The sequence below is a fragment of the Micrasema longulum genome, unplaced genomic scaffold, assembly GCF_059751315.1.
Source record: "Micrasema longulum isolate JH-2025_06_02 unplaced genomic scaffold, ASM5975131v1 h1tg000034l, whole genome shotgun sequence".
Taxonomy (NCBI): domain Eukaryota; kingdom Metazoa; phylum Arthropoda; class Insecta; order Trichoptera; family Brachycentridae; genus Micrasema; species Micrasema longulum.
The window spans coordinates 641,101-662,526 of NW_028277241.1; the positions used below are offsets into that span (position 1 = coordinate 641,101).

At 34.9% G+C, this 21,426-nt stretch overlaps 2 protein-coding genes across 3 annotated transcripts; one reads left to right on the plus strand and one right to left on the minus strand.

The window, feature by feature from the left end:
• The first annotated feature begins 3,191 nt into the window (after positions 1-3,191).
• On the plus strand, positions 3,192-6,764 carry LOC148285462 (uncharacterized). The gene is made up of 2 exons (XM_088224923.1): positions 3,192-3,400; positions 3,596-6,764. Exons 1-2 carry the CDS (start codon positions 3,251-3,253, stop codon positions 5,948-5,950), a joined length of 2,505 nt encoding a protein of 834 aa, XP_088081049.1. The 5' UTR covers positions 3,192-3,250; the 3' UTR covers positions 5,951-6,764.
• A 3,225-nt stretch (positions 6,765-9,989) lies between these two features.
• Ass (argininosuccinate synthase) lies at positions 9,990-21,155 on the minus strand. 2 transcript variants are annotated; one of them, XR_015822102.1, is made up of 11 exons: positions 21,065-21,155; positions 19,257-19,362; positions 18,303-18,463; positions 17,887-17,971; positions 17,111-17,256; positions 16,914-17,035; positions 16,038-16,189; positions 14,364-14,455; positions 13,211-13,359; positions 11,201-11,774; positions 9,990-10,264 (listed from the first exon to the last, which is right to left on the minus strand). XR_015822102.1 is itself a non-coding variant. In XM_088225095.1 (10 exons), the coding sequence occupies exons 1-10, from the start codon at positions 21,127-21,129 to the stop codon at positions 11,614-11,616; spliced, it is 1,239 nt and encodes a 412-aa protein (XP_088081221.1). In that variant the 5' UTR covers positions 21,130-21,155; the 3' UTR covers positions 9,990-11,613. The 2 variants fall into 2 exon arrangements, 1 of the variants encoding a protein (XP_088081221.1); XM_088225095.1 differs by having other exon boundaries at positions 9,990-11,774.
• Between the last annotated feature and the right edge of the window lie 271 nt (positions 21,156-21,426).

Here is a 21,426-nt window from a genome sequence, read left to right on the forward strand (position 1 = left end):
CTCATTTTGGGACAAAATCCACGATCTTACAACTAGATTTATTCAACTTAGCTTTATGAAGTACAATTTAAAATAGAACATTTTTTTCTCTAAATTTATCATAGTAATGTTTAAGCTCATTATTTTGTATGAAAAAATTTCCAGTTGTATCAAATTCTTATTTATTTTCTCTTTCTTATATTTTACTGTAACTCGCACGCCAAGAAGTACACTGTGGTATGTCTAAATTAGTCATTTTGCAGGAAAGTAAAAACAGACTTTTAAAAATTTATAAATGCCTGTTAATTAATGTATTTGATTATAATGCCCTGTATTTTTGTAGTAGAGTAAGCTATGTATATTATACTTTAACAGCCAAATAAATTTGACTGTTAAAATACGAGAACACTGTAGCATCACACAATAGGGGAATATCACTTTTTTTTTCAATTTAAAATTAGCAAGGATCTATGGAATACTATCCAGTAAAAAAAATATATTTGTTTTTTACTACTTAGTACTATAAAAAATATTTTTAAATTTATAATTTTGAATTCCCGCAAAAACAGTCTATTGCATTGGCCACACGATTCGGGTAAATTTTTTAACATTGTTTTGTGATCGTTTAAATTTAAATAGAATGAACATCAACGCAAGTCTTGACATAAAAATTATCAAGGCTGGCTGACGCAGCAAACTTCCGTCATCATCGCCAAAGTACTTTTGAAATGACCCAAATTTTTACCGGACACGGAGCTATGAGAAGTTATCTATATAGGTTTAAATGAAGGAATGATGACTATTGTCCATGCGATGATATTTCTTCACAGACTATCGAACATCTGTTATTTCAGTGCCCATTTTTCAGTTTACAACGCCATAATCTTGAAGCAGAATGCAGGAAAGATGGAATATCCATCTACACTGTCGTTAAAGGTATATCTTGCAACAATGGTGATTGGACTCATAAACGTATTAAACCAAAATCAGTGATCGAAGATCCCATTTCCAAGACAAACAAAAACTATTTTTTCCGAGTACATGACACGTAAGGCTACTAAATACAGAGGTCCAAATATATATTTTTTTTAAAATTATCAAGGCCAAACATGTCGCGTTTTTGTAGGGACATAATTTTTAATAATTTATTTTTGAAAGTTAAATATGAAAACATTTGATTTAAAATACAATTAATTTTTCTAAATCCGTTTCATATATTTCCACCCTTATTCGTAGTATGTGATATTTCTCTATTGCTTCGGTGTTCTTCGCAATATTTTACTCAATTGCTTTCACAGAATACTGAAGTTTGTGGTATATCTCGCTCAAAAAAAATTGTAGAGATACATGAGTGTTCTTTTAAGTGCATGGCCACCACTGTGGCGCCACTGCGAGCGTCAGAAAATCCACTCGAAACCTAAGCTGATACCAGGGAGATTGTTCTGTGTGATAGCTATTTGTCTTTGGATGGAGTACAGTTTCCTACGATTCACTCTTCTTACTTGCAACACCGCTTGTTTGTAAATCTACATAAGTAGCACAAATAGTGTTGCGCATGTCAAGATCAAACTGGTTTGACTTCCCACGAACCACATAGTCAGACCTTGAATTGTGCATGGCGCCCGCGCGCGGGCATCTGCCCCGTGCCTCAAAACCCTTGCCACTGTAGCCATGTACTTCATAACTTGAGAATTCATAACTCAAAACAGCCAAATTTAGATAATAATGACACAGAAAAACTCACTGTGCAGATAACTTTATTTTTGCACTTCTCTTTGAAAATTTAAATATGGAATATTATCTATTAATTTTTTTACATGATATGTAATTATTAATATCAGGTGTCTCAAAATTGTATTTAAATTGATATTTATTCTACCAAAATTATTAATTTATTTTTTAATTGTGAATGACCTGTGTTGATCGGCTAATAAACGTTAGTACTTTTTAAAAAATGGTACGTACTTTATTTAGTTGTGATTTTCAAAAATGCAAATGTGTAAATAAATTGTATACAATTAAAGCTATTTTCATTTATTGATAAGTAATACTTATGTAGGACTCGCCCGGAAATCAAAGTCCACTGTCATCTGACCTACTATCCTCTAAAGGACATTGCAGAAATGGAATCATACATTTTCTGTTTGTAAACAATTGATTATCAAAACATTCAAATAACTAATGAGAAAGTGCTGAAACACGCGGATATCAAATTGTTGATAGCTGGGGAAATTGTACACGACCTCAAGACCCCACTAAGAAGTAAAATGAACACTGGTCAATTTCTATATATAAGCAGTAGCATCCTCAATCAGTCAGTTCCACACTAGTTTAAGTGGGGTCAAGTTCAGTCAGTCATTCAGTTACTCAAGTAAAACATGTACGCAGTTACTCTGTCTATGTCTACATCCTTTATAGTATTTTACAAATTGAATGACGTGAATTTGAATTATTATCATTATTATTTTTTTGATTACTTAACTCTGACGCCCTTCATACAAGTCACCAAAAGATAAATTCCATAATCATGCATGAGGCACCGCTTATTTCAATTTTATTAAATACATCAATTTTATCAAGTTGCAGTGAAAGGATTGTTAGAAGGGTTAGAAAGGCAACACCACTTCCCCTTGATGGAAAAGAAAGAAGGACGTATAAAATACTAAGCAGTCACTATAGCTGCCCAAATATTGATTTCATGTTCAAACTAAAACAAGATGTTCGACTTCCTGACCACAGTCTTAGCCCGAAGAAAATCCCACAGAAGTATTTCCTGAGTAATAGGGTTATTCATTTGTAGGACAGGAGATTGTTTCGAGATATTGTCACGTAGATAGATGGGCAGGCTCAGATGGGTTTATCAACAAGATAATTGATCATTTCCCTATCTGCACAAAGCGGTGCATACCGCACAACATTGGTACTCCAAATGCATCTGAATCATTTTTGTTATATAGAAGATAAAGTGATCAGTTTTACGCTCCAGGTTCTAGCCCGTGGACAGTGAAATATTGCAGTGTAAAATCACATTTCATAAGCTGAAAATAACTCACTATTATAAAATGGGAATAAAGTCTTGGTAGAGTGGGGTCCGCGCCAGTTCGCGCTAGCCATGGGACAAAAACCCGGTTCGAGACAACTTTATACGTCACATTTAATACGTGTATCTATGGCACATGCTCTTTGTCTTTGGTTTTATACATTGGGTTTGGAAAAATAAACATTTTGTTGACGTTTCGTTCGGTTTCTCTCGTTTCTGTCAATTGGTTTCATGGCTAAATTATTGGACATAATATTAGATATAAATTTTGACAATGTGTGCCGCCTGTGTTTGGGTCAAAATGGAGAAATGACAAATATTTACGACGCCAACGGCCAATCTTTACTCACCGAACGCATCTTATCGCTAGCATCAGTGCAGGTAATATTCTAAGGTTATAGTTTGTTTTTATGAAAGTTTTCCACGTATCATCAAATAAAAATTACATTCTTTCTTAACATTGTCGATAAAATTGACCCGCGTACAAGATGTAATATGAATTTCGATCTTATCCGTTGTATTTAACTTTGAAATTGAATTGATATGACAATGTTTTAATTGCATGTGTTTGTGTAGATATTACCCGATGATGGTTTACCCGGATCCGTATGCCACAGTTGTCGAGAGAAGCTCGACAAGTTCATCAAGTTCCGGGAGCAGATTGAGAATTCCTATTTCGTCTTGTGTCAGTGTATCGGCGTAGATCCCAACGAAACGGACGCCAGCTACGTTCAGGCGACCGCCGGGCCCTCCGCCGAGGAGACGGTCTACCCCACTACCAAATCGAAGGATAAATCCCCCACCAAACTACCTCACAATAAAAATAAGCAGAATCCCAAGGAACAGCGCAATGAAGAAGTGACGAATTCTCTCAGTTCTCTGTTCAAAGACCACCTTGTTTCCGGAATCTCTAATGTGGACCTTCTCGTCAATCCGCAAGATGGATATATCAATGTTAACTACAACAGTATCGCCGAAGATGCCGATGTCTACAAATCCAACGAAAACTACATGTCCATCGCACTCTCCCAAGAGGACCCGCAACAAATCAATTTACTCTCTAAAGATATGAATTCCGTTTTATCGGGAGATAATATTTCCGATAACTACAACATCAAACTGCACGATAGTTCCTCCGACACTAAAATTTACAACATCTCTTTTTCCGAAAACAATCCGGATAATTCCGAAGCGCTTCACGATATCTTTCACGTTTTGGAAACCGAAGAAGAAACCCAAAACGGCTTCGACGACATTACAAAGTTTCTAAAAACCTCGCAAAGCATAGACTTTAAGAAATTAAAGGAGGAGATTAAAATCATCAAGGATAAAAACGGAAAGAATGATTGCGAAACGGAAATAGACCCGGATCGGTTGATGGAGAAGTTGGCCAGTCGAGGAGTCACTTTCTTGATGACGGAAGAATCTCTCGACAAAACTGCAGACAGCCGACAAATTGTAACAAGTGAAGTTTCTTCGGTCGATGAACCCGAGAACCGCCCGTTAGCCGTTTCTACCAATGAGACGAATGATGTATCCGATGATTTGGACAAATCGGATGTTGAGACCCCCGATATTATATTTGCCAAAATGCATTCCAAGGATAGAGAAGTTTATACCCAGGCTCTCTGTCAGAAAGAAGTAGCTCCTCGGATAACTATGATTTATTCCATCGAGATTGATCCGCACGACCACTCGCAGATCGTAGAAGGCAAAACAGAAAATGAATTGTTAAAATTCAAGACCTACATGTGCCATCTCTGTCTGATGGAATTCCGAGAGTGTGACGCGAGTGTTCTGAACACTCACACAGATCATCATTTCACGTACGGGAAAATTCCGGCCTTCGGGATCTTGCAGCACCAACCGCTTTTCAAGTGCGAATTTTGTAAAGAGAACTTCAACGACAGGTACTTGTTTATTGTTCACCAACGAAAGCATTTAGCCCTCAAACCATTCCACTGCACGATTTGCTACAAAACTTTCGCTTTAATAGATAAATTATCCGAGCACATGGCCAACCACGCCAAGGCGAGCTGTGAACAGCACCCGTGCTTCTGTGGAAAAGTATTTAAAAAGAAACAGGAGTTACTCGGCCACGAAAGGAGTCACGTAAACTCGGCCCCGTTGGTGTGCACGACTTGCAATAAAACCTTTTCTAATATTGTCACATTGAAAATGCACAGAAAGCGCCACACCGAAGGCTCGACGCATGTCTGCGACGAATGCGATAAATCTTTTTTTTCCAACACACAATTAAAACGCCACATTCAGTCGCATTCTGGCATCCGTAGATTCCCGTGTAATTTTTGTTCGAAAGCCTTTTATAGCAACGCGGAAAGGAGACGCCATCTTCTCTACCACTTTAAAACCAAGAAGTTTAAATGCGAGGAATGCGACAAAGCATTTTATGAATCGGGACATTTGACCATTCACATGCGGACACACACGAATTTCAAGCCGTATGTTTGCGATGTCTGCGGAAAGGGCTTTCCTACGAGAGTAAAGCTAACGAGACATCTCAAGATGCACAAGAAACACAGCTCGGATCAGACTCAGATTAGCGACGAACCTTTGAATGAGGAAGCAGTACCGAGCGTAGTCCCGAAAGTCTCCAAAACCAAAGTTACTCCCAAATTCACAAAGCTCAATCCGGCGAGTAAGAAAGTCAGCGCCGCAAATATACTTGGGGAAAACAGTACAAACTCCAATTCCTTGGTTTCCGTCGATGTTTTGAATAACATAGGTTTAGAAAATTTACCAGATGACGAAGAAGAAAGCTACATTATAATAGAGGAAGATTCTAATGGGATGGAAGTTGCCAACGAAACAAATGGAGTACAAGTATTTACAGACGATAATGGCGGGGTGTTTTACGTATTAGATAATGAAGAGTTTTCATTTCTCAATGCGGAATGTATTGACATGTAACCAGCCGCGTGAATTTGTTTCGACCAGCCTTTCCCAGCCTGGGGTCCACGGAAACATCTCAATGTCTAAACTATAGTACAAAAATATATGTAACGTGCAACGATTTTAGCATCATACGACCCGAGGCTCGTATGCGAAAAGAAATCCCGGAAAGATTACGAGTACAGCCAGATTTGAGGATTCAACTAAGTAGGATCAACCCCGCATTTCATTTTAATACGAGGTATATCCAGAAAGTATGTTATTTTTGACGAGTCTAAGATAACAAGTACATATTCAAAAACAAATGAATGTATTTAGACCTTAAACTATTTTTCTACATAACTCCCACTATTTTGTAGGCACTTGTCGTAGTGCGGCACAAGCTTTTATATTTCCTCTTTATGTGCCGCCCTCTTCATAAAGGAGGACGCCCACTTTGTTGCTTGTCGTGCCCATCATCACGACCTTCGTTCAACAGTCTCACCCATCTCCTTACCGTTGAATCATTTATCACACATTCTCCTTCAACCTCGAAGATCTGTCGATGAATGTGGACTGGTTTAATGTTCTTTGCATTAAGAAAACGAATTGCAGACTTTATCTCACAAGCGGAAATATTTCCAATTTTATTCTGCATTTCAAACAAGCACCACGAAGCATACGCAACAGTCAGCTTACTCATAATGACGTCAACATGCGCAAAACTGCAATTGCTGCGCTGCGATGGCAAGAAATACAAATGGAACTTACCTGATGGATATGCTTTGTATTTTATTGATTAAATGTTTACGTTTCTTTACGTTCAAGCCAAGAAAGCTTCGTTGTTTTCAAATTGTGTTTTTCATTTGTAAATAGTACTCAGCATTGTGCTGTTTCCCAAAGAAATATTACAACTCGGTGACTGTAATTCCTAGTACATTAGGAATATTTTTTTAATTATTTATTCTTGTATCTATAGTTCTTAAAATATAGCTTGATTAGAATGATGGTTGTCAGCAAAAGTGCCGACATAACTTTGTAGTAACGTCTAAGGAGTGATTTTTATTGACACACGAAAAATCATTAGTATCTGGCATGTTAATTATTTGTTTTAATACAATGCTTGGCAAATAAATCAACATAAATATATAAAATCAGCCTTAAAACTAAACTAAAATAAACCTAATTATTAACGACATTCTTACAAGGTTACATCATTTTGCAAAAACGTTAGAATTGGGACAAATTGATCAATGTAAATTGATCGAATAAATAAATAATTCATTTGATGTTGTTCATGAAAAAATTATAAATGTCATATTTTTTGTGAATAATTGTCTTAAACACACTATAATAGGCTTGTTTTTAAGTTTTTATATTAATTTACGTAAACAGAGTTTCATGTTTGCATGAAAAAACTGATAAAATCGATTTGATCAATACATGATCAATGATCAGTGATCGGTAATTTCCCATCACTAGTGACATTAGTTTGGCAGCTGTCAATTTAATCAAGCTATATTCTAAGGACTATACATATAGAAAGATTAAAAACATGATGTTTGATTCTATGATTTATTTCCAAGGGGTTGTGACAATCATCGTTAATCTCCTAGAAGCAGATGGTTAAGGGTTAAAAGATGCCGCTTTAAACTTTTGTGTACTGAATTATTTTTGTTTTAACATTTACTGTTTTAATATTTATAGCAAATATTCTGGTAATGATTTCACAGTGTATTGTTCAAATTCATATATTAATATACTTAACAATGTAAGAAAAATATTGATGATTAAACTATATAAAAAACAGACCATTTTTATCATTAATTGAATGTGTCACCCGAATAACGTTGCAAACAACAAAAAATCGTAAAGTGATTTTTTGATGGAATAATGTTGTTTATGTGTACCCATCTATTCTACTCTTGCACATTATAATAAAATATATATATCTCCTTTTTTAATAGCGTCCAAAGAGCGCTGGCGAGCCAGACTCAGTGGAAAACGGTTGCTAGAGCCGAAATGTCGTCTGCACCGCGGGTAGTTTCTGTGTCTCGTATGTCCGCGTATGTTAAATAATACGAATAAAGGGCAAAAACGTAAAATTTCTTTTGAAAACTGAAGGACAATAGGCCGATACTCTTCCGTTCGCTATGACCTGCAAAAAAGGCAGATTTAATGTCTTTATGAAAACCTACCCGCTCAGTGAATGTATGGAATACCGCGGAAAAACATTTGCAAGAGGCATAAGCAACGTTATTCCACATTTTTTTTGTTTTATGTCGATTATTTCCTTAATTAAAATATTTTTTTATTATATTATTCACATGTAGACTTATTTGTTTCCAAGTTATATCAAATTGTAATAAATCGTGTATGTCTTCTAAAAAAAATGTTTTTTATTGTTCCTGAAAAATCTTGTTTTGTTATTTGCAACATTATTCGGGCGATACATTCGATTGCTGAAATTACTGACAAAAATGTTAACTCTTGGGTCGCTTAATGTCACATAAGTCTATATAGAATACAAGACTAGATATATTTCTCTTTTAAAAAAAATAATAATGGTTATAATAATAAAAATACTTTATAGTTTTATTCCACTTTTATTTATAATTATTTTATAATTTTTTTTACCAGTGACCGGGTTTCGTCGTGACCGACTTATACCGATTTATAAAATAATTATAAATAAAAGTGGAATAAAACTATAAAGTATTTTTATTATTATAATTAAAATGCAGTTCCACCAAGAAATGTCAGTAGAAAAACTCAATATAATAAATAATAATGAAGTCATATATGTTGCTTTGACCGGCCTTATTATTTTTGCAAATTATGGAAGTTAGATTAATAAACAGTATATCGTCATTGCGCCGACGATATCTGTCGAGTGATTTTAATTTCTCGTTTAACAAAATAAACTTGAATATTTTTCCAAAATAAAACTACTTATTTTTCCTTTTTCTTAACCCCCCCTCCCCTGTGCGCGGTGATGTGTAGCTAGTAACACATTGCTTCCGATTACTATAATATCTTCATAAATATTGGGCTTAGATTTTCAGTATTCCTCCATTACACATTTACGTATCGACTGAAATAATTTGTTATTAAACAATAAGTAATTATTGGGCTCAAAAACAAGCATTTTATCGGAAATCGGGGATAAATTATACTCACAGTATACCAATGTTTCGCATTGTTGCGTATGAAGAAAAGAGAAAAGAATTTACGCCCATCGCGCAGTCAGTCACATAGTCCAGTACTAGCTAGCTTAGTAGCTCTCAGGAAGTTGGCGCTGGTGCACGTTTCGCCCGAGTTGTTAGCGATACCCAATGGTTTTTCATGTTTTCAGCAGTTAGATTTGAAATATTACCATCTTTGAATTAAATTTTGGTTAATTAAAGCCATTCCCTATAAATATTAAATTTTTCCCTTTTTAAATCTTTTTTTAAAAATGTGTAGTGACTACACAGCACCGTAACGCGCGGGTGTTTTTAGGACAGTAAAAGGAAAGGTTAACAATAAAAAAAATGTAAAAAAAAAAAAATATCATAAAAAGATCACATTGTTTAGATTATCTCCTTAAATTTTTTTTAATTTCTTAACAAATACTGGCGGCACAACGATCAAAATATCTCTTTTTTGCTTAATGTAACACGGACGTGACAGCACCATTTCTAGAGGGATCGATGTTATGAGTTAATATTGTTAAGTATTGCAACTATTATGGAGATTGAGAACTTTTTGGAGAAGAGAATATAATATATTAAGTATAGGCATTTACAGGGATCGCCATTGACTGGATTAAGTGGCTACTTTACACGCTGTGTATCATTCACCATTCAGCCTTTGTTTGATCATCTACATTTCTCCATTTTTATCTGTTAGATTATTTTGGTGAAATAAAGAAGCTGAAACCTTTATTGATGAACTTGGGATTCTACTAAATTACTTTGCATTCTAGGAAGCACCCGGAAATATTTTTACAATTTACAGCTTCAGACAAAATATCTATATATATAAATATATTTTTTGTCAAAAAAATAAAGTTCAAAATAAATAAATTAAAACAGCATTCAGTTTCAAATATTTTTAATGTATTCGAAAGATGTGTGTAATTTTAAAATGAGCCCTTCATTTTTAGTATTTGAATATTTTATCAAACATAGTTTTAAAAAAGTCAGTATAGTCTCTTCTAAATAAATGCCTTATATTCTTGTTTTTTCTTTTATGGTAACACTTTAAAAACAGCAGTACTGAAATGGAGCATCCTGACCTTGATGCCAATCCAACCAATCGCAAACCAGGCCACTTATGATTGACTGTTGCTAGCATAATTTTTCTAAACTTCTAAACAAACAAAACAAACCATCACGCCGTTTCCCCGTAAGGGTAGGCAGAGAGGATAGAACGCCACAACACTCTATCTTTGCATACAGATCTCGCTTCCTCTACATTCATACATCTTCTCATGCACGCGCGCCGATTATTCCGACTTTTGACATGTCCATCTTTAAGTATTTGTTGGATTTGGTCATGCCATGTCTTTCTCGGTCTTCCTCTATTTCTGCATCCATCAACATTCGCATTGTAAATATTCTTAGCCGTTCTCTCGCTGTCCATTCGTTCTACATGTCCAAACCAGCGCAGAGCTCCTTTCTTGATTTTGTCGATAATGCTTGTCTCAGCCTTACATAATGTACGGATCTCAACATTTGTGCATCTATCGTACATAGTTTTACCACACATTCGCCTGAGAGATCGCATTTCGACAGCATTCAGCTTACTTTCATCCCTGTTTTTCCAAGTCCATACTTCGCTCCCATACATCAGGGATGGGACCAGGACTCCGTTGTGAACTGCCAATTTTGCCTCTTGTGACAACCATTTATTTGCCAAGGTCGATTTAAGTGCACCGTTCACTCTGTTCCCGGCACTCACCCTCCTTTTAATATCTTTCTCAGTCATTCCATCCCTAGTGAACATACTTCCCAGATACACAAATTCCTCTACTTGTTTTAGTATAACTCCATTCACAGTGATTTCACATTTAGTCATACTTTCATTTCTTTCAAAAACCATCACATTCGATTTATCGACATTCATCAGCAAATCGCTTCTCTTGCATACATCGTAGACCTTTGTTACCAAGAATTGCAGTTCCTCTTTGTTATTAGCAAGGAGTACAGCATCGTCAGCATACAAAAGACAATTGACTTTTAAATCACCCATTTTTGCTCCCATTCTTAAGCCTTTCAGTTCTTTCATGCAGTTATCGATATACACGTTGACAGCCATGGTTATTCGTTTCGAAAAGTACTCGAGGTGAATAAAACCATAGATAAAAGATGTATATCCTTTAAAGTAAAGCTATATATAATAAAAAGTGTGCGTGGTGCTCATTTAAACACGCTATATCGCTACACACGGTGTGGTCTCATCGCTAATAGAGGATAATCTAATGGCTGTATTTTACTGATCAGAAAACTGTTTTTTTTTTAATGAAAATTTACATCCGATCGCTGAAATCTTGAACACATACTTTTGTTATAATTTATTGCACTAATTCTGGGTATACATTTACCATGTAAAAATGTGTATATTTTAAGAACCATTGACTATTGTCCATCTTCAAAATAATGGGCTCATGTGTTGAATTAAAAGATTGCTATTGTTATGAACGATATTGGGAAAATGATTCAGTCCCTCGCTGCAGTATATTTGGCAAATTTCTTGAGACGAATGGCGTGGACATTAATGAAGCCAGTGGCATCAGCTGGACTCAGGCCGCCATGTTCATCCATGCTCACTAGAGATTCGTCATAGAGAGACACGTCACTGCTGCGTCCAAGGATGACAACTTAAAAGAAAAAAAACATATCTCACGTATATACTTAAATAATTCTGGGAGCTTACAATGTCAACAAACAGCCTTCAGCTTCCCTGTCCCATGTCAGGTTCATGTTTCGTAATTTTGACATGAATTGCTGACAAAATGTCGGCAGCAGGCATCCAAAAGTCGATATCCTGATGCCTTTTTATTAAAAAAATTTATACATATTAAGCTAAATCGACAGGCTTACCAAAAGCCGTTACGAATTGACATTAAAGATTTATATACGTTGTCTGAACTTAACCCTAATGGGCCTGCCACACACTCAACGAGTGGCATGGGAAGTAGCGAGGAAAGGAGGCAGAGATGAAGTGTGGCAACATTACTCGTCATGCTCCTCGTTGTGTCCACCGCTCCCTACTTAGTCGGTTTTTGAGCGCGAGTCAAAGAACTGGCAATATGAGCGCGAGTGGCTGGCCACATGATCGCGCGGTCGCAGTACGCATCGAGCGCTCACACAAGATGCAAGCGTCGTTTTTGAATGATGTATATTTCTTTGTATGACATTGATATAATTAGCTATACTATAAATGCATAGCGCGCACGCTGCCACAGTTTTATTGTCCATTGTATAGCAAAAAGAAATGACAAGTGCGGAGCGTCGCGATTAATTGCGCGAGTAGAGCAGTGTGTTGGCAGAGGGGGCAACATCGGGCGAGAGGGCGGCAGCGAGTTGTCATTTTGCTTCACATATTTATTTTATAATCATTTAGTACAGTAGAACTCCGTTTAGTACTCCGAATAATAGAGATGTTTTGATAATAAATAAAAGAGGGCGCTAGTGGTCGGCGTGCCAGCCAGCCGCTCCGGCACCGCTCCAAAGCGGCATGCCATCCCCGCCCCACGTCAGGCTCAATCAATTCACTCTCATTATCACGGGTGACTCGGTGCCTTTTTGTCTACCGCGTGGTTTACACCGTACTATATTTTGCCTTATTGTTCGCGTTTTTTGTCTGTTCTGTTGAACGTTTGTTCGCGATTTGTTAGCATTACTGTAAAGTGCTGTGCTGTATTGTTTCAAAAGCAATATAAAAGTGATCTTAGAGTAAATTTTGCATTTTCTTTCAAAACATTTCCATAATTAAATAACCCAATTATCCGGATTTTTGCATATCCGAATAACATCCGGCATTCGTTGATCTGGATAGTTGGAGTTTTACTGTACAATTATACACCTTTTTTAAATATACATCCATATTGGAATACAGAATATCCTTAAATAAAATTTTCCTTACATAGTAATAAAAAAATTACATGCACTTACCTTGACACTTTCACATGCAGACATCTACAAAAATACATCACACACTCACCATCATTTACTTCCTATTTTATTTCCTGTGTAAATTTAAATAGCGGAATCAATTAAGTTAATTTAATAAAAGAATACGGGAATATCTTACTGGATCCTTTATATAGCTGCACTTTGACAAGTCCAGTGACGCCATCTTGAGAATGTTCCAGGCAGTGCCTGGCAAAGTACGCTTCTGGAGCGAACCAGAAACCATTGTACACAAAATCAGACATACGGTCTTGGTACAGTTTCTTCAACCTAAAACATAAATATATCTATGGATATGTATTTAAATTACTATTATTCACAGCTGTCATCACTCTACAGATGTTACTCTTATTATGCAACAAGAAAGTTTAGTTTAAAATGTTCCAGAAGCAATTTGATAGAAGAAACATACAACTGTCAACACGTTTTAAATAAATATTTAATGACAAATAGATCAAGAGTTGAAACCGAGAGCCCTTGCACAGTAGGCAAACACGCTGACTACGAGATGTACTGATAGCAGTAGATGTAAATTCTGCATATAGATGAAGAATTTGTTTTAGGTGCTAAGACATTAGTTTTGTAATCAAAACACTGAATGTGTGGTAATACTGTGTATAATAGGTACACAAATGTCGAGATCCGTGCATTATGTGAGGCGGAGACATGATCAAGAAAGGAGTGCTGTGAAAGGAGAGTGAATGGATGAAACAACAGCTAAAAGGATTTATAATGCGAATGTTGATGAATACACAAAAAGGAAGACTGAGAAAGACATGGCATAATCAAATGCAACAAATACTTGCAGATGTAAACGTGTAAAAAGTCTGTGTGTAAAGACAGAATAAAGTGGTGTTCTGTCCTTTCTAGGTTTCCCCACGTGGAAACGGCGTTACGGTTTGATTTTGTCACATTTAAAATACAAAAAAATTATTCTACTTTGTTTATTTTTAAATAAAAATACAAATTTTAAATAATTATTTATGTTATTTTAATAAACACATTGCATTTTGATATTAAAAATGTTTAGAGACAAGCTGGGGAATTTGCCGTTTTTGTGGTTTAAGGCCAAAATGCCATTGTCCAGTGATAAACCGGCTTTGTATTATGGTAGTTTAGTAACAAAAAAAATATTCAATGGTTTATTTTACTTGTTAATGTTCCGTTTCCAAATAATGATCGACTGAATGTATCTGAATATAAACCTGCTATGAATATTGATACAACCGTACCAACAGCAAACTCTGATTTTACGATCTCTACAAGATATTTACCTATAAACTTCTTTGTCAAGGCTATATGTTTCCAAATCTAGATGTGCCTGCTGAAGAATAGTTCCGGCTGGAGTTTCATACACTCCTCGTGACTGAAAACAATAACTTTCTTATAAACAAGTTTAAATTCATGAAAACATATATTTATGATCAGCATCAGATCTGCGGGGGTCATGTCCATTGATCGATGACACACACATGCAATGATTTCCCATGGAATATCGAGCAATGACCGATGAAGCGAGTCATCATTTTATATTGAATTCAATACATCATATTCTGCAAGATTAACAGTATTGCGCATAAAACGTCCGTCTACATAAGAGCAACGTCCTGCAGTATATTAGTAAATATTCTATGTCTACTGGTTTCATCAGGACACTAATTACCCTAACATGCAAATTTCACTACTAAAATCTTAAAAGTAAAGTATCAGGTTGTGGTCTTGTGGCTAGTGTCTCGGACTCACGGCTTCAAGGTATATGGTTCGAATCCCACTCTACCCTAACTTGATTCCCATTTTCCAATAGTGAGTTATTTACAACTCGTTGAAAATGGCCCTTAAAATTAAATATTTGGGTAAATCATAAGAACGTATATATTTCTTTTTATAACAAAAAATAATAATAAAATGTAAAAAATTTACATTTGAAAGGCTTTGGAAAATAACATCCCTATAATCAAATAACCTTTCAATATAGACCATTATACGATGTTCCACGGTCACCCTATACCAGTGGTCGACAAACCGCGGCTCTTTAGCCACTCGAGTGCGGACTATTGCCTTTTGAATTATGGAGGATATTTCAAATACTGTAATCGAATGCATGGAGAAACTTGATGAAATTATTACAATTTCAACATGGAGCTAAAAATATGACCGAAGTGAGAACGGTTTTTTTCTATTTTCGAAGTGAAAATTAATCATGGGATGCTTTTTTACCATTGCATCATTCATCAAGAGGCGAAAATTTTTAATGTTATGGATTTGGTGATAAACATTGTCAACACAAATGTCGTTAAATCTCCTTTGCATGAGCTGTATTTACTCTCTTTTATTGATAAAAGAGAGTAAATATAGAGATCTTCACTGCATAATAAGGTTTGCTGGGTTTGAGGAGGAAACAGTTTAAAACGAAAAGAAATTTGGCTCTCAAAAGAAATCTTAATCGTCGTAATGCTGATCTTTGGCTCTTTTGACTAATGAGTTTGCCGACCACTGCCTTATACCTAGTAAATTTATACTCCTCCCATCCTCTCCTCCCTTATTTTTCAACTATTGCTCCTACGAGATTAAACATTTTTGTATTCTAATCATTATATTGGTGTCTAGTAGTGTATGCCCTATCAGCACGTCGGTTTTATATTTTTGTGGAACAACAATGGTGAAGCTGGTGTAATTAGTTTGCTGACGAAACCAATAGACGTAGAAAAGTCGGTAAGAGGTTATATACAAATATTTACAAAAAAATATCGAAACGTTTGACCATGTATGAAGAATGAAAAGTGTCTGAAAGAATTTAAAAATAAATGTATTAGTTACTGTAAGGAAATGTAAATATATATAGATGATGTAAATGTACATAATAGTTTATATTAGTTTTAATATAAGCTAACTTAAGAAAAAAAAAAAAAAATAATAAAGTTAATGCTTTCAATATTAATAATATATACCTTGATTCCGATGAATCTATTCTCCACAATATCGATTCTTCCGACTCCGTGTTCCCCTCCAAGTTTGTTTAGTCTGTCAACAATCTGAAGAGCATCAGTTACCTCCATTAATTCACTTCCTTCTCCTTGTAAATAGAGCGCTTTTGGTGTCCCTAAAATATTATCACCCATCTTTATATATATTTTTTATAACTGTTTTTTACAGCCTTAAAAGTTTAAAAAAACAAGGGTTGCTCTTACTGTATCATAATACAAAATCTCTGCATTACAATTTGTACACTTTGACACTGTCATACTATTTCAATAATATTGTAAATGTTTTTACAAGATTACAGTTGTTACAAATTGATTAGTTGAAAAGTAAAAATATTAGTTTATATGGAAAAGGAATTTTGGTAGTCAAAATGAGCTAATTATTTATGGCAAAAGAGATAATGGGGGACAAAATGCTTAAAAAAGAGAAAATAATGAAAAATACAATGATTAAGGTTCTCTTCTCTGAAGGTAACATTCCCACATAGTGCAATTTGTCAATAAAATTGCATTTGTATTCCAATTGCAGTGCACTCGATTTTCTTTTTCAGGATTTTTACCCGAGACTATCCATCGAGTGAAAAGCACTCGTCCAGGATTCTAGTTCTATTTCACACACAGAATTGTATTCTTCCCCAACCTGGACACGGTTAAAAATTATCTGCATTCTTTATAACATGTTGTAGAAGTATCTTTTTTTATTCAGTAATTTATTCATGCTCTTAAGAAGGGGAATCGGGTTATATAAAAGCAGAGTCTTTACCTTTGGAGAACTAGTATAAATACCATAAAAAATCAACTAGAAGATACCAATTTTAAAATATGATAAAATGAATAACCAACCATCGACAAACTTGATTTCGAAAACAGCTGGCTTATTGGGTGCCTTGGAAGGGTCTCTGGTCATTTGGTACAAGTCATCAGGGGGTGATGTAGCCGGATTCTCGAGAATACCAGATTCATAACTGGAAACAATAGAATAAAATCAGTAAGAAAATGTGTTCATAAAACTCTGACCTAAGCACCTGTAAATGCAGTACCTGATGTGCATGATATTAGCGTCCATGGACCAGGGTTGCTTGGGGGTAACAGGAACTGGGATCCCCTGCTGCTCTGCGTAGCGCATCAGATCCTGTCTGCCCAGAAATCTGCTGAAGAACTCTTCCATTCTCCAAGGAGCTATCACCTAAAGAAACACCATCAACAATTTATTTACATTTTGGATAGATACAAATTAAGTTGCTGATTCTGACTAGCTAGTACAGTGGAACCTTCCTATTTGTCATTGCTCCGGACGCGCGGGACGGAGATCAAGACCGCCGATTATAATGATTAATGTATCTAATATTATGTTTATTTTATATTAGACAACGAAAATGGGGGAAAAAATTGTGACCAAAATTTGTCAATTATTGAATATTATAAAAATGATCAAACCATGAAAAATAGCTTATCTCATCTTAAAACCTTTATGGTACAGATTTTGTATAGTAAAAAGGGTACACAAATCTTTTGCATGGGTATCAAAATAATAAATATTTGTATGTACAAGTGTTCAAGAAAGTAACAGATAATACATGCATCTCAAAGTTGAATAGTAATAAAAATTATGAATTTTAAATTACAAAAAATTCGGCACATAAGCACGCCCTTAGCAAGACAAATTAAATAAAGAAAATTTTGACAAAAATGTTTCATATAAATAAAGTAAAAATGATGTAGAAGAGTAATGTAAAAAAAAGCATTCATTACAAAGGTAAAAGACATGTCAACACAACCTTTTTTTATTTTTATAAAAAAAAAATAAGTACTGCACCTTTGCTTCTGGCCATAAAGCATAAACACTCAGTTCAAATCTCACTTGGTCGTTTCCTTTTCCTGTAGCTCCATGAGATATGTATCTAAAATTACATCATAATATAAATTAAAATATAACTCAATCAGATTTAATATATGCAAAAGCAAAGGCACACGATTGCAACATCTACTTTGAAATGTAATCAGAAACAACAATGGCTTAATGATCATAGTGCCACTATATATAAAAGATAATTATAGGTGTTGGTTATCCAAATAAATAAATAAAAAAATTCACCGACCGGTTTCAAAGCAAACAAGCTTCTTTGTCAAGGTTTACGTTTACTAAATAAAAATTAGTGGTCAAAAACAAAGTTGTTTTATTTATTTTATTATAATGAATAACCACAAAGTTAGTTTGTATGTTTTACTTACTTGGCTTTGAGTTTCTTAGCTGTGGCAACAAGTCCCTCTGTGATGCAGGGCCGGGCCAGGGAGGTCCCCAGTAGGTACCTACCCTCGTACAGTAACCCCATCCTTATGGCCGCCAACATGTAATTCTCAACAAACTCACGGCGAAGGTCATCTACCACCACCTAATTTTGTTATAAAAATAAAATAGATTATCAGCTATGAATTTTAGAAAATAAAACTAAACGTCTATGATTAAACGTCAAATGATGTATAAAACTGTTTAAAAAATACCATTAATTAAGTATTTCGGGTAATGCTTCAGGTCGCAATAATGTTCTTAATGAAAATCATCATGTTGAGCAATGTTAAGTCGCACAAATTCACTCTCTAGGAAGTAGAGAAGATTCAGAATAACACCCCGAAACTATCTAATGGATTTGTTAAGTACTGAATTTATATTTTCTCCACTGGCAACTCATATAATACTGTAAATATCCCGTTCCTATCCAAATCCTTCCTATTTCAAATTCTTGTTCTTCTACCGTCCTGTGAGCAAGCCACATGTGAAAAGTTGTCGCTCTGAAAAATCTTTATCATTACCAGCGCCAGCATATTTCGTACAAAGTGAAGTTTAGTGTTATATAAACAGCCTTAATTAAATAGTTCATCATCATCTACACGATACCGGTATCCATGCTATGGCAATAGTGAAGTGCTCCATATAAGAAACAATCGGAAGAACTTTAAAAGTGAGTAACAATTTCCCAACAGTCCACTAAATTCTAATTCCCTCTGTTATCAGTGTGCAATGCCTGAAAGGCATTGAGCTGACCATACAGGATTTGTCCCTTCGTAATGGAGAACACTGCCTAAAATCACCATTAATCCTGTACATCAGAATGTGAACTTCAAATTAAATTGGATTTTAAGAATGAAAATACTTTTAGATTATAATGTATAATAGGGTGTATTTACATCTTTAGCGCCAATCTTCATGGCTTTCTTCTTTGCAGCTTGAAAATCTTCTTCCTGGCCAACATCAGCCATGTAACAGACCACATTGTATCCCTTCTCAAGCAACCTAGCATTTGTAAAATAAATAAAAAATTAGTGTGTGCTTAGTGACTAAACTAATCATTATTAAAAGCATTAGTGACTAAACTAAACACACAGGTATTTATAAAGTTTATATTTGAAGCACTAACTTTGTGGTTATTCATTATAATAAAATAAATAAAACAACTTTGTTTTTAACCACTAATTTTTATTTTTCACCGACCGGTTTCAAAGCAAACAAGCTCCTTCATCGAGGTTTACGTAACTAATGGTTAGTAAGTTACGTAAACCTTGACAAAGAAGCTTGTTTGCTTGAAACCGGTCGATGAAAAATAAAAATTAGTGGTTAAAAACAAAGTTCTTTTATTTATTTTATTACACAGGTATTTGCCTAACTTAATTGGCTCAGCTTTCTCGAGTTTGTAGTACTCACCCAGAAACGAACACACGCTGATCTGACCTACTATCGTCTGAAGGACAGTGCAAAAATTGAAAAGTATATTTTCTGTATTAAAACAATAAGTTATAATACACCTAAACTGCTGAAATGCGCGGATATCAAATTGCTGACAGCCAGGGAAATAATATACAACCTCAAGTCCCCACTAGGAAGCAAAGCGAACACTGCTCAATCACTAACTGGGTAGGTGCTCCCATGCATCAAGTATTATAAATACTACGCATCGACTTATTAAAAGGTTTCACTTCTAAGTTAATTCAATGCTCAGCAAAATTTTGTCTATGCCGACGAAGCTTAGCTTGAATAATCAGAATATTATAATGTTCCCTAATACAATTTTTCTTTTCAAGAGTCTTAAGTTAATCTGGATGTTGAAGACTACTAAACACATTTAAACGACTTTGACGGGCAATATTTTGAGAAGGTCAAAATGTTTATAGACAAGGCTGAATTTCACTCCCTAAGGAGTTATGAAGATTAAAATTTAATCTCACCCACATCGATAAAGGTTTCAGCCTATAACTTCACAAAAACCAACAGATAGATGAATTTAAGAAATATGGATGTTCAAATGGTAAATGTTACAGAGTGTGTAAAGTGGCCACTTAACCCTTTGATCTTAGGGATCAAAGGGTTTAGTACACAGATTTAGGAGATTTTTTTATTTGACTTTTTTTTATTTATTAGCTTGAAAACTGTCCTAAGTTTTTTTTAAAACTGCATATATAAAAAGGTTGCGATGCAAATTTCCATTAGGGAATTGCAATATAAAAAAGTTTTTTTTTCATTAAGATAAATTTACAAAAATAAATGAAAAACCAACAAAAAAAAGACCTAACCTGCCATCATAATTTCGATATTGAAGTTTTTAAAGAAGTAGTAATTTTACACGACCAATTGGGTGACAGCTCTGCGCGAAACCCCCCTGAGTCGTTTATTTATACTAATTGCTTTAAAATGGCTGAAACTACTAAAAAACATTCAAATATGTACCGACAGTAATCAGTTACATCAAATGCATTTTCATATAAGAGATATATGAGTTATTTTACACCAGGAAAAATTTGGGGCTTCAGGGAGCAAAGGGTTCACCTATTCAATGACAATTCATTAGCTCTTTAAATGCCTAGACTCTCATATTTCACTAAAATGTTGTCCATCTCTGTTGGAACAGTTCGAAAAAGAAATAGTGTTTGAAAAAAGCTTCTGCCTTTTGTGGTATTTGCTTATGCATTTCATGCCTACGTATTTCAGTGCAGCGTTTTACCATTTGAGAATACAGCTGGTGTCGAGCCCGCCGGAGTAAGCCAGAATAACCAAAGACCCCGACATTCTTGTTCAAACAACTTGGACAATCTATCGTGACTCGGAACGGCAACACAACTTTAACTTTAAGTTCTCTGATAAACTCCGTAATATAAACAAACACACCGTGACTGAACTAAACTTTGCACTTATTAAATATTGATGAAAACATATATATATTTTTTTAATATGTGAGTTTAGTGAATACTGCTGATTGGTGAATTGGTTTACCGTAAATCGGAAATCTATCATAACACTCTTATAATTGATTTGGTAAAACTTATGACGTAGTTCAAAGTAGTTAATTTTAATTAAAATAATTTT

Coding starts and splice junctions, on each gene's coding strand:
- LOC148285462 (XM_088224923.1), top strand. CDS start 3,251: ATGGCTAAATTATTGGACATAATATTAGATATAAATTTTGACAATGTG. Junction 3,401..3,595: donor TATCGCTAGCATCAGTGCAG/GTAATATTCTAA, acceptor GTGTTTGTGTAG/ATATTACCCGATGATGGTTT.
- Ass (XM_088225095.1), bottom strand. CDS start 21,129: ATGTCGGGGTCTTTGGTTATTCTGGCTTACTCCGGCGGGCTCGACACC. Junction 19,363..21,064: donor ACCAGCTGTATTCTCAAATG/GTAAAACGCTGC, acceptor TACAAATGCTAG/GTTGCTTGAGAAGGGATACA. Junction 11,775..13,210: donor GCAGCTATATAAAGGATCCA/GTAAGATATTCC, acceptor TTTTCTTTTAAG/TTGTCATCCTTGGACGCAGC.